Source organism: Cibotium barometz, chromosome 20 (assembly GCF_041138505.1).
Source record: "Cibotium barometz isolate CiBa-2024 chromosome 20, ASM4113850v1, whole genome shotgun sequence".
Lineage (NCBI taxonomy): Eukaryota > Viridiplantae > Streptophyta > Polypodiopsida > Cyatheales > Cibotiaceae > Cibotium > Cibotium barometz.
The window spans coordinates 26,988,338-27,002,283 of NC_141065.1; the positions used below are offsets into that span (position 1 = coordinate 26,988,338).

At 44.5% G+C, this 13,946-nt stretch overlaps 1 protein-coding gene across 1 annotated transcript in view; it reads left to right on the forward strand.

Moving 5' to 3' along the window:
- GRV2 (DNAJ heat shock N-terminal domain-containing protein) overlaps nt 1-13,946 on the forward strand; it is a 58,359-nt gene that overhangs the window by 40,152 nt on the left and 4,261 nt on the right. The window contains exons 12-14 of the mRNA XM_086814675.1: nt 4,293-4,685; nt 4,770-5,255; nt 13,673-13,896. Coding sequence (XP_086670801.1) covers nt 4,293-4,685; nt 4,770-5,255; nt 13,673-13,896 — 1,103 coding nt within the window. The remainder of the gene's footprint in view (nt 1-4,292; nt 4,686-4,769; nt 5,256-13,672; nt 13,897-13,946) is intronic.

Consider the following 13,946-nt stretch of genomic DNA (forward strand, 5'->3'; position numbering starts at 1 on the left):
AGACATATGGGGTATATTCTAGTGGTATGTGCGGGTTTATAGGATTGTGTCAAGGGATGTAAACCCAGCGGGGCGTGCTATGATAGATTCCACCACGTATCCAAGAGATAGAAAAAAAATAGAGAGAGAAGATAGAGAGAGGGAGAGTGTAGGGTTTAGAGAACCTTTGCACAGGACACACACTGAGCGGGGAACAGGCTCCGCCCCCTTTCAGGAATTTATTCAGGAACAATCCATGGGCTCGCAAGCCAGGATCAATACATTGATGAATACAAAAACAAACAAATATGCTGATAGAAACCAATGTCGTAGTCGATGTCTAGGCACGAGATCCCGTTGTCGAGCACACCACGGGGATGGCCTACAAGATCCCTCATCGAGCTAGTACCAAATTCAAGGGGGGAGGGGAAGTTTGCCCAAAACTGGAGCAAAAGCACAAATTCTCCACATGCACGAAATCCAACATACCCCAAGCTTGTAAATGAGGTACACGAGTGATAAGAGTAGATGATGAAGTTTATGACGATTAGCAGTAGATTAGACCCCCAATCCGGAGTAGAAACAGCCCAAATAGGTCCTACAGCTGTTGTTTTTGGCCGTACAGATGTGTGCGGACCAGAACAGATCCATCCTGCAGCACAACAGCAGCCAGTCGGCGCAGAACAGTAGCGCCACACAGTTCCGTACGAATTGTACGGATCCGTACAGTGTACGGCCGGTTGATGACGTGACATAGGGTGACATCAGTAGTGCTCTGGAACAATAGGAGGGCGACGAAGAATTCTGCGCTTCAGTTATGATGAGGGAGAGAGGTTCATGCTTGTTTTATACTTGTGAGGGTCTTGTTTTGTGCCCAAAAGCTAGCTATGCTTTTGTTTTACTTTTAGCTTTGTTTTTCTCTTTTTCAGTTTTTACAATAAAATATTATTCAAATAAGGCCAACTTTTCCCAAGTGCTTTTGTGCTTGGCTTTTCCAGCTTTAGACTTTTCCCAAGTACTGTTGTGCTTTGCTTTTCCAGCTTTAGGGCCTTACTTTTTGTCCCTAGAGTTGCTTTTTGAAAAAGTAACTTTTGCTTTTCGGTCTTGCTTTATCCCCTCTTGCCAGTGATGCTCCTAGCTCGCGGTCAACTCAATTTGACTTTTTGCTTCTTCTTTTTTTGCTTTTTGACCAAAACTGATGCTTTTCCATGTGCAAACCTTATGGTCCCTGTCCCTACGACTTCTTCCACCAGTCCAGTGTCTTGGCAAGGGTTCCATCATATGATAAAGTGCTAGGAAGGCCAAATAGTTACAAGGGAGATGTTTTAGCCTCTGATGGTATACTATCTAGAACTAAGGATTGCTCGACGTCTAGTTCATGGGGTGAATATACTAGCCTTTGATGCGGCAGATGGCCATTCATACAACCTATTACTATGGCTATTATCCAAGACGTATTTACTATACTAGTTTGACCTGATAGAGTGTTGATGCTAGTAGATTTGCACTTTGCATCTTGTTACATTGACACAGTGGTTGTATGGAACTTGAAGTTTTTGGATACTTCAGGCAGTCACAGTTGGCTTGAGAGTGGTTCCTAGTCGTGATGATTGTCCTCAGTTTGTCAAGAAGCAGAGAGGATGTATTAGGTCGTGGGGAAATGTTATATGCATTTGGACACCAAGAGACCATTTGTTTGGTCGGAATGGTCTATGATTATGGTGAGCATATGACTCATGGGCGATAGCTAGGTCATGTTTAGTACAGACTCTGAAAGCGTGGGTTTCTGTGATACTTTAGAACTTGAAGGTATGATTGCAGGGGCAGTCAGCCTTGGTAAAAGGCTGATGGATGTGCAGTGACAAATATTGGCGCGAACCAGAGGGTTTTATTAGTGGTGTTCTAGTTTGAGCACATGCTTGATATGTTTTATCAAAGGTGTTCTATTTTGAACATGGCTTGCCTCAGCCCAGTATATCTTCTCCCGTTGGTGCTTCTCACAAGGATGCATTGGTCAGCTACGGAGATTGGTGTAAACGGAAGGGGCAACTGAACACGGAAAATCTAATCAATCATGAAATCTAAAAATACACATATGCATGGCAGATAAAACAAGATGACGACTCTGCACAGTACACCACACTAGGGGCCAGAAGATGGGCTGACACCCCCCCCCCCCCTATGGTTAGATTACCAAAAAGGAGTCTGCTTCCAATACAACTTATGCGGGTGCCCAGGGTTCACCACTGGCTGCACCTGTTTCTTCCAATACAATATGAAAACAAGAATACATCACATAATCTGAATTTAATGACAATTCTCAGCACAAGTGAGCATTCCCGGCATCAAGCACATGCAGGACAACTATGGACAGCCCATAGCACTCCCACAGCAACCCGGGACAACTCAACATCTTCATCTTCCTCCTGTGTGGCTCACACACATGAGTGCATTGTCGAGGCAAACAAGACAAGTCATCCAAAGATAAAATAAAAGTCATGCACACACGAGTGCAATTATATTGGAAGAAACACCCATCTGCTCAGTTGTATCCGATAAAATGTCCAGGGCTCATGATCCTTCCGGAACCTTCCTAGAACATAAATACACAAGATCTCCAGGATAGCTAGTCCCAGAGACTTTCATCATGTCAGGCTCCATGGCCATACATGTACACCATGTTAGGCCCCACAAGCCACACATGTACTTTCATGTCAGGCTACACCAGCCATACATGTACTGTATGTCAGGCTCCATATGCCACAGAGACACACCATGTCAGGCTACACCAGCCATACATGTATGTCATGTCAGGCTCCACATGCCACACATGAGCGGTAGAAAAATAGAAGCTGTAAGGAATTTTGTGACAATTGGTCCGCAATTTTCTTTGGTCAGGTTTGGATGGCACAATAGATACGCGAGCCAGAGTTGCATGGGAGCCTATGATTCATCCTACACAAGGAGGGTTGAATATTTCAGATCCAGATATTTAGTGCAGAGCCTTGCTTTGCAAGCTAGTGGTCAGAGGCTTTCTTTGAGGCACTGAGCCATGGAAGAATTCCTTTCTCTCTCAAATCTCCAGATGTACGCCTTGTGGGGGTGGAGACAGGATGCCCAACATACGTTTTATCTTCACAGAGGCAGATTGTAGAGCACCTTTGTCTCCCCTCATGTAAACTGTTTTCAGAGCTTGGAGCAGTATGAGACCCTTCTTGAGACAGAAGATCCCGATATATCTGAACATGAGGTAGACAAACAACCCATTATGTGGAATGATTTCATTAGGGAAGAGATGCACACTAACAGTTAGGGATTGGAAGAGATGTGCACCAACAGTTAGGGATTGGAAGACTCTCTGAAGTCTTCCCATGGATCAGAAAAAGCCTCCACCCAGCACCTCAGGGGAAACCACAAACTGATTGAGCAGATTGATGCAGGTATCCTCCATGAGTGGCCCACTGGCACCTTTCATGATGAGTATCACCTGAGATGGCTGGGTGCTTTTTCTAGGACTAGTACCGCTGCAGTTATTAGGTACGTTAGATGAAGACCAGGAGGGAAATTGTATTTTTTAAACTATCTTGGCTAGAGATTAATGAGATGTGACACCCGGGACTTCATTCTTGGAAATGCTCTCTGCCCTGTGAGAGTTGTGGGTCACTTAGGGAGGCACTGGTCTCCTCTCTGTGAGTCTGACTCAAGGTTCTTGGTGCCTATAGTTCTATGGTGGATGTCCCATTAAACATCTCCCATGGGATCTTGGTGAGTGGGAATGGATTGATGCAACCAATCTCTCGAAGAGTTTTCCTTTCTTCAGCTACATTGTGAGAAATGCCAAACAATTACTACTTGGACAGATTCAGAAAGATGCCTGCCCTTAGGCCACACTGGGTAAGCTTTGGGATTCTCGTTGATTCAAAAGAGGTTTTGGCATGGACTTTGACACTCTTACAGAAGGAGCCAGATTGGTCTCCTTGTTAATCAGTGGCTATCTTGGTGCAGATTTAGCTTGCCCTACATGCTCGATTGCCTCTGGGACTGTACAACATTGTCTTTGGGGTTGCAGAGTTGCCCAGAGGATATGGGAGCTTCATAGCTCTGCTCTTAGGCAGGCTTAGGAAAGTAACACAAACTAACACAAATCACTTGGTTTTAAAAGACACATTGGTTCATATTTCACTGGGCGAAGGAAAGAGGCCTGGAAAACTTTGAGTGTCAGAACTTAAGGGTTCTTCTTTTACATAGTTTTAACCTTGGAGTTGTAGTTATTATTGATGAGCTGCCTTATCGAGTACTCCTATGATATGCAGGCAATTTTGATAGGAGAGCCAGTAATTGTGGAGGGTGCAGCATCTCTTTTGAAGGCAGTGGTGACAAGGAACCCAAAAGCTATGGCCCGTCTATACAACACGGGTGCTTTCTACTTTCTGTTAGCTTATGCTGGATCAAACTTGAATTCTGTTGCAAACCTGTTTGCAGCTACACATACCCACCAAGCTTTTCACGGAGGGGCTGAAGCAGCTTTATCTTCATCGCTCCCTTTAGCAAAGCGTAGCATACTTGGTGGACTTTTGCCAGAGTCCCTTCTATATGTGTTGGAGAGGTCTGGCCCAGCAGCCTTTGCTGCTGCAATGGTTGCTGACTCGGACACTCCAGAGATTATATGGACACACAAGATGAGGGCAGAACGACTGATTGATCAGGTTTTTGTTTCTGTCTTCTTAATGATCTTTTCTAAGTATTTTTCTTTCTGTTGGTTGTGGGAATCAATGCAGTTATTTTTGCAGGTTCTCAAGCATCTTGGAGATTTCACTCAGAAGTTGTCCCAACACTGTCATTCTTTGTATGACTATGCACCTATGCCTCCCGTCACTTATCCAGAGCTTCAGGATGAGATGTGGTGCCACCGTTACTATCTACGGAATTTGTGCGATGAGATAAGTTTTCCTGAATGGCCTATTGTGGAGCATGTTGAGTTTCTCCAGTCCTTGCTTACTATGTGGCGTGAAGAGCTAACAAGAAGACCTATGGATCTTTCTGAGGAGGAAGCCTGTAAAATCTTGGAGATACCTTTAGAAGATGATATGTACAATGGAGACAATGCTAACTCTTCTGAGGATGATGGAAAAAATGGAGATCGACTGGTTGGTCATGTTGACGAAGAGACATTGAAGAGGCAGTACCGAAAGCTCGCAATGAAGTATCATCCAGACAAGAATCCAGAAGGAAGGGAGAAATTTGTTGCTGTTCAAAAAGCTTATGAATGTTTGCAGGTTTGGGAGCATTCCTTTTCATTTTTGTTCTCGATTGGACTTGCAAATCTCTAGGGGTTTAGGTATCTTAAGTATACTGAGATTGTATTGCACAAAGAATGTGAGCATGCTGGTGGATGCTGTAGTTTTCATGGACTTATTCAAAATTTTAGAGGCTTTCTGGTTCAGCTCATTGCTCAAGGTTCAAAACTCATGAGGTGCCATCTTTGCGATAAAGTAAATGTGAAACAGGCTAACTAGAGATCAGGGTTTACCAGGCCATACCGTAGCTGCCCAACAAGGATCTCACAACCAGCTTTGCCTGCAAAATGTTGTTCATTCATTAGTTCATGGGACCTTATTATTATTATTATTTTTGATGTGAGACTGGGTACTGAAATCAGATGCCATTTAGGTAGTTTCAAACAGAGTACCTAGTCGGCAAGCTCACCTCCCAGCCATAGCTTCCGTGGGAAGTCTGAAACTAGACCTGCACTTAGCTTAGCACCTCACCCAAACCCTGGTGTAAGGTTTTAGCACCCATTGTGTTTTGGAAACTGTAGAATACCTTGATGAGATGTGAGTGGGGCTGGGGCGCCTATTTATAGGATCCCATGGGGGCTAGTGGGCCTGCCACCCGACTGCTGCCCTGGCTGGCCTGCCTGACAAATGCCCAGGCTGCCCATTTACACCTGGCTGGCTTGGGTGCCCTGTGCTGTCTGGGCTTGTCTGCCTAGCTGCCGTTGCTTGGCATCACGTCTGCCCCACTAAACCACAACTGTCTGGTGTCCATACAAATTGTCTAGTTGGTCATACTCCACAACAAAATGGTGTTGTAGAGCACAAGAAGCGCACGGTTGTGGAGATGGCATCATGGATTATGCTTAAAGGGAAAGGAATGACCTTTGGGCTGAGGCAGTTAACACTGCAGTGCAAATCCTTAACAGGAGTCACATAAAGGCAGTGAAGGACATGACACCTCAAGAAGCTTATTCTGGTAAGAAACCTTCAGTTGCATATTTCAAGACATTTGATTGTAATTGTTTTGTGCACATTCTAGACTCATCGAGAACCAATTGGGATTCCAAGAGCAGGATGTGCATCGTGTTGGGGTACACTATGGATATGGAGTTGAAGAGGTACCGACTACACGACCCAGAGGCAAAGAAGATAATTGTTAGCCGCGATGTGGTGTTTGCGGAACAACTTCATCACATGGAGGAGAAGGCTCTGTCCACACTATCCTTCAATGAGGTGGAACCATTGGAAGTTAGAGATGCGGGTGTTAAAGTACACCAAAGGCACTACTGGGTATGGCATCACTTACACATAGGGCGATACCTTGACTGGATTTTGTGACTCAGATTGAGGAGGAGATTGTGATAGCAAAAAAGTATTTTTTTTGATTGGGTGTGGAATTACATCCTGGATCAGCGAGAAGCAGCCTATAGTGGCACTTTCTTCCACACAAGTTGAGTACAAGTCAGCATGTTTTTGAAGGAGTCTGGTTGAGAAGGATTTTGGGAGACATGGGTGTTGGTTGTCGAAGTCTCTCTCGTCTAGGACTAGGGGAGACTGGTGAAGAGCAAAACGATTGTGGTCCGAGGCTCGGAAGAGGTTGGCCATGAATCGGTCCTCAAAGGCTGGGCTAAGGCTGCTGGGCTAAGGCTGTGAATCCTCATCTCTATGAAGATCCATCGCCAGCTCGGGAACTAGGGACCGCCAAGACTTTGAGTGCAGCCTCCAGGGCTCACCAGTCCTCTGATGATCAACTTGCCCAGAAGGACTTTGATCTGCGTAGAAGGATCAATAATGCCCATGCCGCCTCTATGGCGAGGCTCAATTATGACTCTCCTTGTCACCTTGGCGTGTGTTGGTGTGACATCACTGCTTGCCCAAAGGAAGTTGTGGATTAACTATTGTACTTGACCAATACATGCCTTGGAGAAGGCCCAGCAAAAGGTGATGTACCACATGGTGGCAAGAAGGACGTGGTTCGCTACTCGAGCTGTGAGTGTGCCTGGTTGTGCTATAGTAAAGAAGCTTCTTCGAAATGCTTAGAAGAAGGGAAGCAAGTTGCTGCTCTGAGGTGATGTCAATCCCAACCTCGCAGCCAAGATAACGAACTGGGGTACCTCTCGAAATCCACTGGAAGGACTCAATTGGTCGCCAAGGGGATGAGCTAACCCAAAATCCACATGACTTGTGCCAGCTGATCTGTGCGCGTGAGGCCCGGCAAAAGATCTCAACCGCATCAGCAAACCTTTGGAGATTCTCTACATCTTCGGAGAGGTAGGCTGATGTGTCATTTGTGAGCTCTAAATCGAGGAGCTCCTTTTGAGATGTGATAGGAAGCCTGTAGTCCGGTCAGAACAATAGTGCGCTTAAGCTAGCTATGGTGGATTGAAGATGATAATCATGGCTATGGACATAGTTACCAGGAGTTTCAGAAACGCGTGATTTGAAACGGGTTTCAGCAACGTTTTAGAAGTTTCATATTTTTCTGAAACGGCAAAAAAAAGTTTCAAACAAAAATGTATATATATATATATATATATATATATATATATATATATATATATATAGAATGTACAATAGTACAAGAAATAAGTGTTTAGGCCTTAGCCTATTTCAGCATGCAGAATACTTGAAAAACATGACTCATGAGAAAACACATTGGATTCATTATTATTCAATGTAAACAGTGATTCAATGCTTGAAAATAGAGCCTATATTCATCTCTCTAGAATCCACATTCCATACATGATACTGGGCAGCCAAGAGTCTAGTACTTCACTTAACACAATGATAAAAAACATCATAATAAAGATAAATCATGATGACTCCGAAGAGTCATGACAATCACACAATGTCCCACGGTCCACCAAATCCAAAAAAAGTACATAGATAAATGACTCAAGGCTCATGAGAGTTCAAGACTTGTCCTCCTACCCATCATCCTCATCATCCTTTCCATCACGCTCATCCTCACTCTCACTACTAGTACCACTGGCTGAGACCTCCTCAAATGCCTCATCCTCATGATTTGTTGGTGTTGCACTGGTACTAGTAAGTGCCTAGGATCGTGTACCATGAGATGTAGCTGTAATCTCCTCATACAACATGGAATAGATATCTCTCTTCTCCTGAGGGATGTCGGGGATCTCTTTGCACTTTGTGATATCAATCTTGTCAGGATTGACTTGGCGAGGCTCGATGGGGTTGCTTGTCTACTCTATCAATCGCAAGTTGCAATGACATAACACAATCCTCACTCTCACTACTAGTACCACTGTCTGAGTCCTCCTCAAACGCCTTATCCTCATGATCTGCTGGTGTTGCACTGGTTCCAGGAAGTGCCTGGGATCGTGTACCATGAGATGTAGTTGTAATCTCCTCATACAACATGGAATAGATATCTCTCTTCTCTTGAGGGATGTTGGGGATCTTATTGCACTTTGTGATATCAATCTTGTCATGATTGACTTGGATTGGGTTGCCTTTCTGCTCTATCAATCGCAAGTTGCAATGACAGAACACAAGCCTCTCCAACTATGTAGTTGAGAGCCTATTCCTCTTCTTGGTGTGGAAAAGTGTCCATGTACTCGAGTTTCTTTCACAAGGTCCTGAACTAGTCTATGATCTATCTAACTTCAAGAGACAGAATAAGAGTTATACCTCTCAAGAGACAATAATGTACAAGCATCGAGGGCTTCTCTAATCTTGTCCATGAACTCATAGAGGAGCCCAATGGTCCCCTCCATATCTGTGAGTTGAAGGACACTATACATGGGATTGAGTGTCTTGACAAGTGCATGTGCATCATTCCACCAAGTCTTCCTCACAACCATCCGCATTGCCATGGCTTGAGTACTCCACCCACTAAAGGATGGGGTCTCCCTGGAGGCATCAAAGAGAGATGACGTGCAGCATTGTCTCCATGAGGAAAAGCTGTTGCGAAGGAAAGGGATCCCAACCACACGCGCCAACATCGAGACAGCTGTTGGTTGGGGATTCCAACACTTGCCTTATCGGGGACAAGCATTTTCTGAGCAAAAACTTCCGAGCATCGGAGTGATGGTGAAATTATGCAATAAGCTTGAACTTTAAGATTGGATGATTTGGAGGGTGGGTAAAGCTTCTTTTCTTGCTTCTCTTGGTTCTTCGCCTTCTTTGGGTGCGACTCCTCCTAAGAAGACCCCTTCCTCTTGACCATCCACCTCATGTCACGAGCTTCCGCATTCAATGCAGACTCCATGCAATTCTTCAAAGTGTCTTTGAGGGGAACATGCATAAGGGGCTGTAGGAGAGGATTCAAACCTCCCTAAAACTTCCGGATGACTTCACTATCTCTGACGTCAATGTATTAAGCAGCTTTAAGATAAACATCCCAAAACCGATTAATGTACTTTTGCACATTATCTCCTTGCTGATCCAACTTGTCCCACTCTGAGCACACCTTGTTGAAGTCCGTGGGCAAGAATTGAGCTTTGAACATCTCCTTGAACTCCTCCCAGGTTTTTGGATTGAGGTTCCTGGTAACAAGTGTTAGATACAAATTACTAGCAACTTCTTTGAGATGCATAGCTACCTGATGGAGTTTCGATTCTTCAGAATAATTATGATTTTTGAAGGCCAAATCAAACTCCCTGATGAAAGCTAAGATCTTTGTGATGTCACTGTCCTTCCTATCATAATATGATTATTTCACACTAGCTTGCAAGTCTCTTGCTTCTCCTTCTCCTTGATGTCCGGTACACCCGCCTTTTTAACCATCATTGGTGACTTTGCTGGTGGTAGACTAGAGAAAGCTAGGATGCATGGCTCCAAGAAAACCGCTTGCCAAGATGAATCCGGACCAATGATTCCCTTCTCATGAAGATATTCCTTTGCAAACACCAAAGGATCACCTTACTTTGACTTCTTCACATAATCTTCAAAATGAGATACCTTTGAATGGTTGATGGCCTTCCTTGATACCACCGCTTGTTGTAGATCTGGATTGGTTAATAATTCCTCCATTTCTTTGAGTCGACGAAAGAACGCTGCTTCACCATTGGCATGAGAAGTATATGGCTTATTGACCTTGAGGATTGGGGCCCTTCATCATGTTCTCTAGTTGCTGTGTCAACATCACCACCTCTTCTTCTTGAAGATGAAACTTCTACAGGCTCATTGAAATGAGCCGGTGATCTTGATATCTCTATGTGGTTAGACATCTTCTTAGCAGCAAAAGGCTTTTTCCCAGGGTTTGTCTTCAATTACCAACAAGGTAAGGAAGATAACACCTCTCTAATACCAATGAAACTCATTGCAGTTGGGTAACAAACTATTCACTGCTAATCACACTTAGCCAACTTTAATCACTGCTGAATTTTGAAGCAAACCACTCGGAATTTTCAGCAATCACTTGAGAGAAAGAGATAGAAGATTATGAAGTTCTTGCCTCTCCTCTCACATGTGTATAATGAGGATAGCTAGCCTCTTTTATAGTGAAGTTCTTTCTCCCTTTTCAAAAAATAGAAAGAGATAGTCTAAAAGTGCATCTCCCTCTTGAAAATAGAAAGAGATGGTTTCTAAAAGTGCATCTCCCTTTGAAAATAGAAAGAGATGGAATTAATGAGTGTGCATGAGAAACTTTCTTAAAAGTTCTCTCCTCAAAATAGAAAGAGATAGTCTAATCTTTTTTGTTAAAATAGAAAGTCATGGTTCTTCACAAGTAACTTTCCCCTGTCAAGAAATAGAAAGAGATGCTGATAACTAAACTTCTAAAATGAGTTTGCATTCAGCTGAAGGGAAAGTTACTGAGCGGGCATGGGCGAGCATATTCGTCACCACGTCATCAGTTTGTTTGTTTGTTTTTTTGCTTTGGGGGTTTTCGACTATTCTGATTTTGATTTTGATTCCGACCTCCGGTTCCCAAAAGATGAGGGGAAAGCTCTTAAATCAGATTTCGATCCTAAAAGTTAGTATATCTTTAAAATTTGTTGAAATTGAAAGTTGCTAGGTGATAAGAATACTTAACCTCCTGCAAAATACAAGTAGCTAGATCAGCAACCAGTAACATGAAGACATTTGATGCGTAAGGATGAATGCCTACGTGTTCACACATTTCCAAAACAACATTGGATGCAAGTTCATCAAGCAACTTAATGTGCATGTGCCTAAGGTGAATACCATCCGTTCAATATACTTTGTATCCACCCCTCCATAAAGGTAAGAGTGCATAGTCCATGCCCTCCAAGAAAGCCAAACTCCACCTTGCTATAGGCTAATGCGTGAATAGCCTGCTTAAGGTCATCCATGGTGAAGGAGAAGTCAAGGGTATGCCCGAGCTGTCACAACAGGTTGATTATATTGAGAAACCTGCTCGTGCGCCTGACTTTGGTGCATGGGCGGTGGGTTGGAAGAGAGAAGCTGTCTTAGAAATCGGAGGCAATGGCTTGGACCTAGGAGGGCTCTGAAGTCAACGTGTTTTCCAGCTTGTGGAGGTGCTAAACTCCATCCGAATTGAGGTGGGGTTGTATGAAAGTGAAGAACTGGTTGTCATTGGGACAATGTTGTCGTGTGGCTTGCTAGCAAGGCTATATGAGCGTCGCTCCCTAGCATTGACGGCAACAACCAAAGCTGAATTTGGAGCCTTGCGGGCCTCGAGATTGTCAATGTAGGGTTGTCACTTGGCTGCCATTGGAGGTAGGCCAGCAGTTTGTTCGAGGTGTGGCCACTGGCCATCCCCAGGAGTCCCAGCGTCATTGTCTTTGGGATTGCCCGAAGGCTTCGCAGATTTGGCAGCGGATTCTCCGCATCTTCACTATGGACCAGGCCCCCTCCCACACTGTTATGTGGGGCATAGTTGCTTGGGCCATTGAGACAGCGGCTGCCATGTCATGTGATGAGTAGGGTGGGGGAGTAGCTCTTCAAGTCTCTAACCTTCGTATTTCTGCAGTGCCAGTCCCAGCTGGACTCTAGGTTCTAGCTAGAGATGGGGAGATTTGCAATAGTATTGTTGCGTGGCATGTCTAGAGAGCTCGATGCAGTGAAGCCATCGAAGGCACACTCACCCTGTAATGGGGTCACCGTTAACTGAGTCCATCCGGAGCATTTGGCTCAATATCATTCAGACCCTCCGTGGACTGTGGGGGAAGCTTCAAGGTGCCTCAGACGGAAGCTCCAGGAGAGGCTTTCTTGAGGATCTAGTGTCATGGCCCTTTCTCACTGTGACAGTAGTGGTGAGCCCACTTGGCACTATAGACCATTTGTATGGTTGTTTCCCCTTCTCCCCATTGTATGAGATAGCCTTCTCCTCCTAGAGCGGCCAGCCGGAGGAGAAGAGTATCCTCCCTCCTTTTATGCTTCTTGACTCTTGCTCCCCATGTGGAGCCGAGTTTGTACATAGCCATTATGGCTGTTTTTCTTGGTAACTAATAGAAGGATCTTTTTCCTGGGAAAAAAAAATATTTTTTAAAGGATATCCTTGGCTTTGATACCGATTGTAAGACTGCTAGATCTGTGAAAGTTCTAATCAGGGCATGGAACAGAAGACTTGCAAATGCAATCACGCACAACAATCCTAACCTTATCCTTGTATTACATGCAGAAAACGTCTACAAAAAGTACAGATGTGCTCAAACTGCTGATATCAGTCCAAGATGCAGATGACGTTTTTTAGATGCAAATGCTCGCCAACAGATCTTCTCCTTGCTTCTCCAGTTGCTTGTAGGCTTGCATGCTTGAAGAGCCTTGAGTGCAGATACTTGATGAATGAAGTGGGGGGCTGGGGGGTTCTGTTTTTAGGAAAATTCATGTCCAGTCGGCCAGCCTTTTGCAAGCCCTTCAAAGTTTCATAAAAGTCAGTTAATGTGTGCACACTGGGCTAAAAGGGTGCCCTACTCCTGGTCCTTTAGTCAGGCTGGTCTGCACATGCTAAGGCACCCAACACTGTTTCAAAACTGCCTGCCCTGTGGGCTTCCCACATAAGCCTTGGCTGCGAGCTGCCCATGCTTTCCCACACAAGTCCTGGTTGCGGGCTGCCCATGCTGCTCCCCTCACGAGCCTTGGCTGCTGTTAGCCTTGCACTTGCAGGTGGGTCACAAGAGGCGACACAAGGGTGATGACAGGAAGGTAAGTGTGCAGGAAGGCTGGCATTCTAATCTCTGTTTGCAAGGTTCCAATATCTTTATTCAGTGTGCATAAAGGTGTTAGCACCTTGCACAGATAGAATAAAAAATGCAGTAGGAAGGGGGGAGGTTAGGAGGGAAATGGTAGCTCTGGCAGGGGCGGAGATTAACGTGTAGTTTGGGAACTTAGCTCTGGCAGGGGTGAAGATTAACGTGTAGTTTGAGAACTTCTGTGTGTTTCTCGTTTTTGTTACATGCAGATTTATTCTTTACTAAGTGTTTGTGGTTGTTGGTTTAATGGTGAGCCTTTTCTACTCTCAGGCTACCTTACAAGGTCTCCAAGGGCCTCAGCCTTGGAGGTTGCTACTACTATTAAAAGGTCAATGCATTCTATATAGAAGATATGGAGATGTTCTAGAACCATTCAAGTATGCTGGGTATCCAATGCTATTCAATTGCATCACAGTTGATAAAGATGATAGCAATTTTCTTTCTCCAGAAAGAGCCCCACTTCTTGTTGCAGCTTCGGAGCTCATATGGCTAACGTAAGAGTAATTAAATCCCTGAAAAATAAATGAACTTGTGCTGAATAACT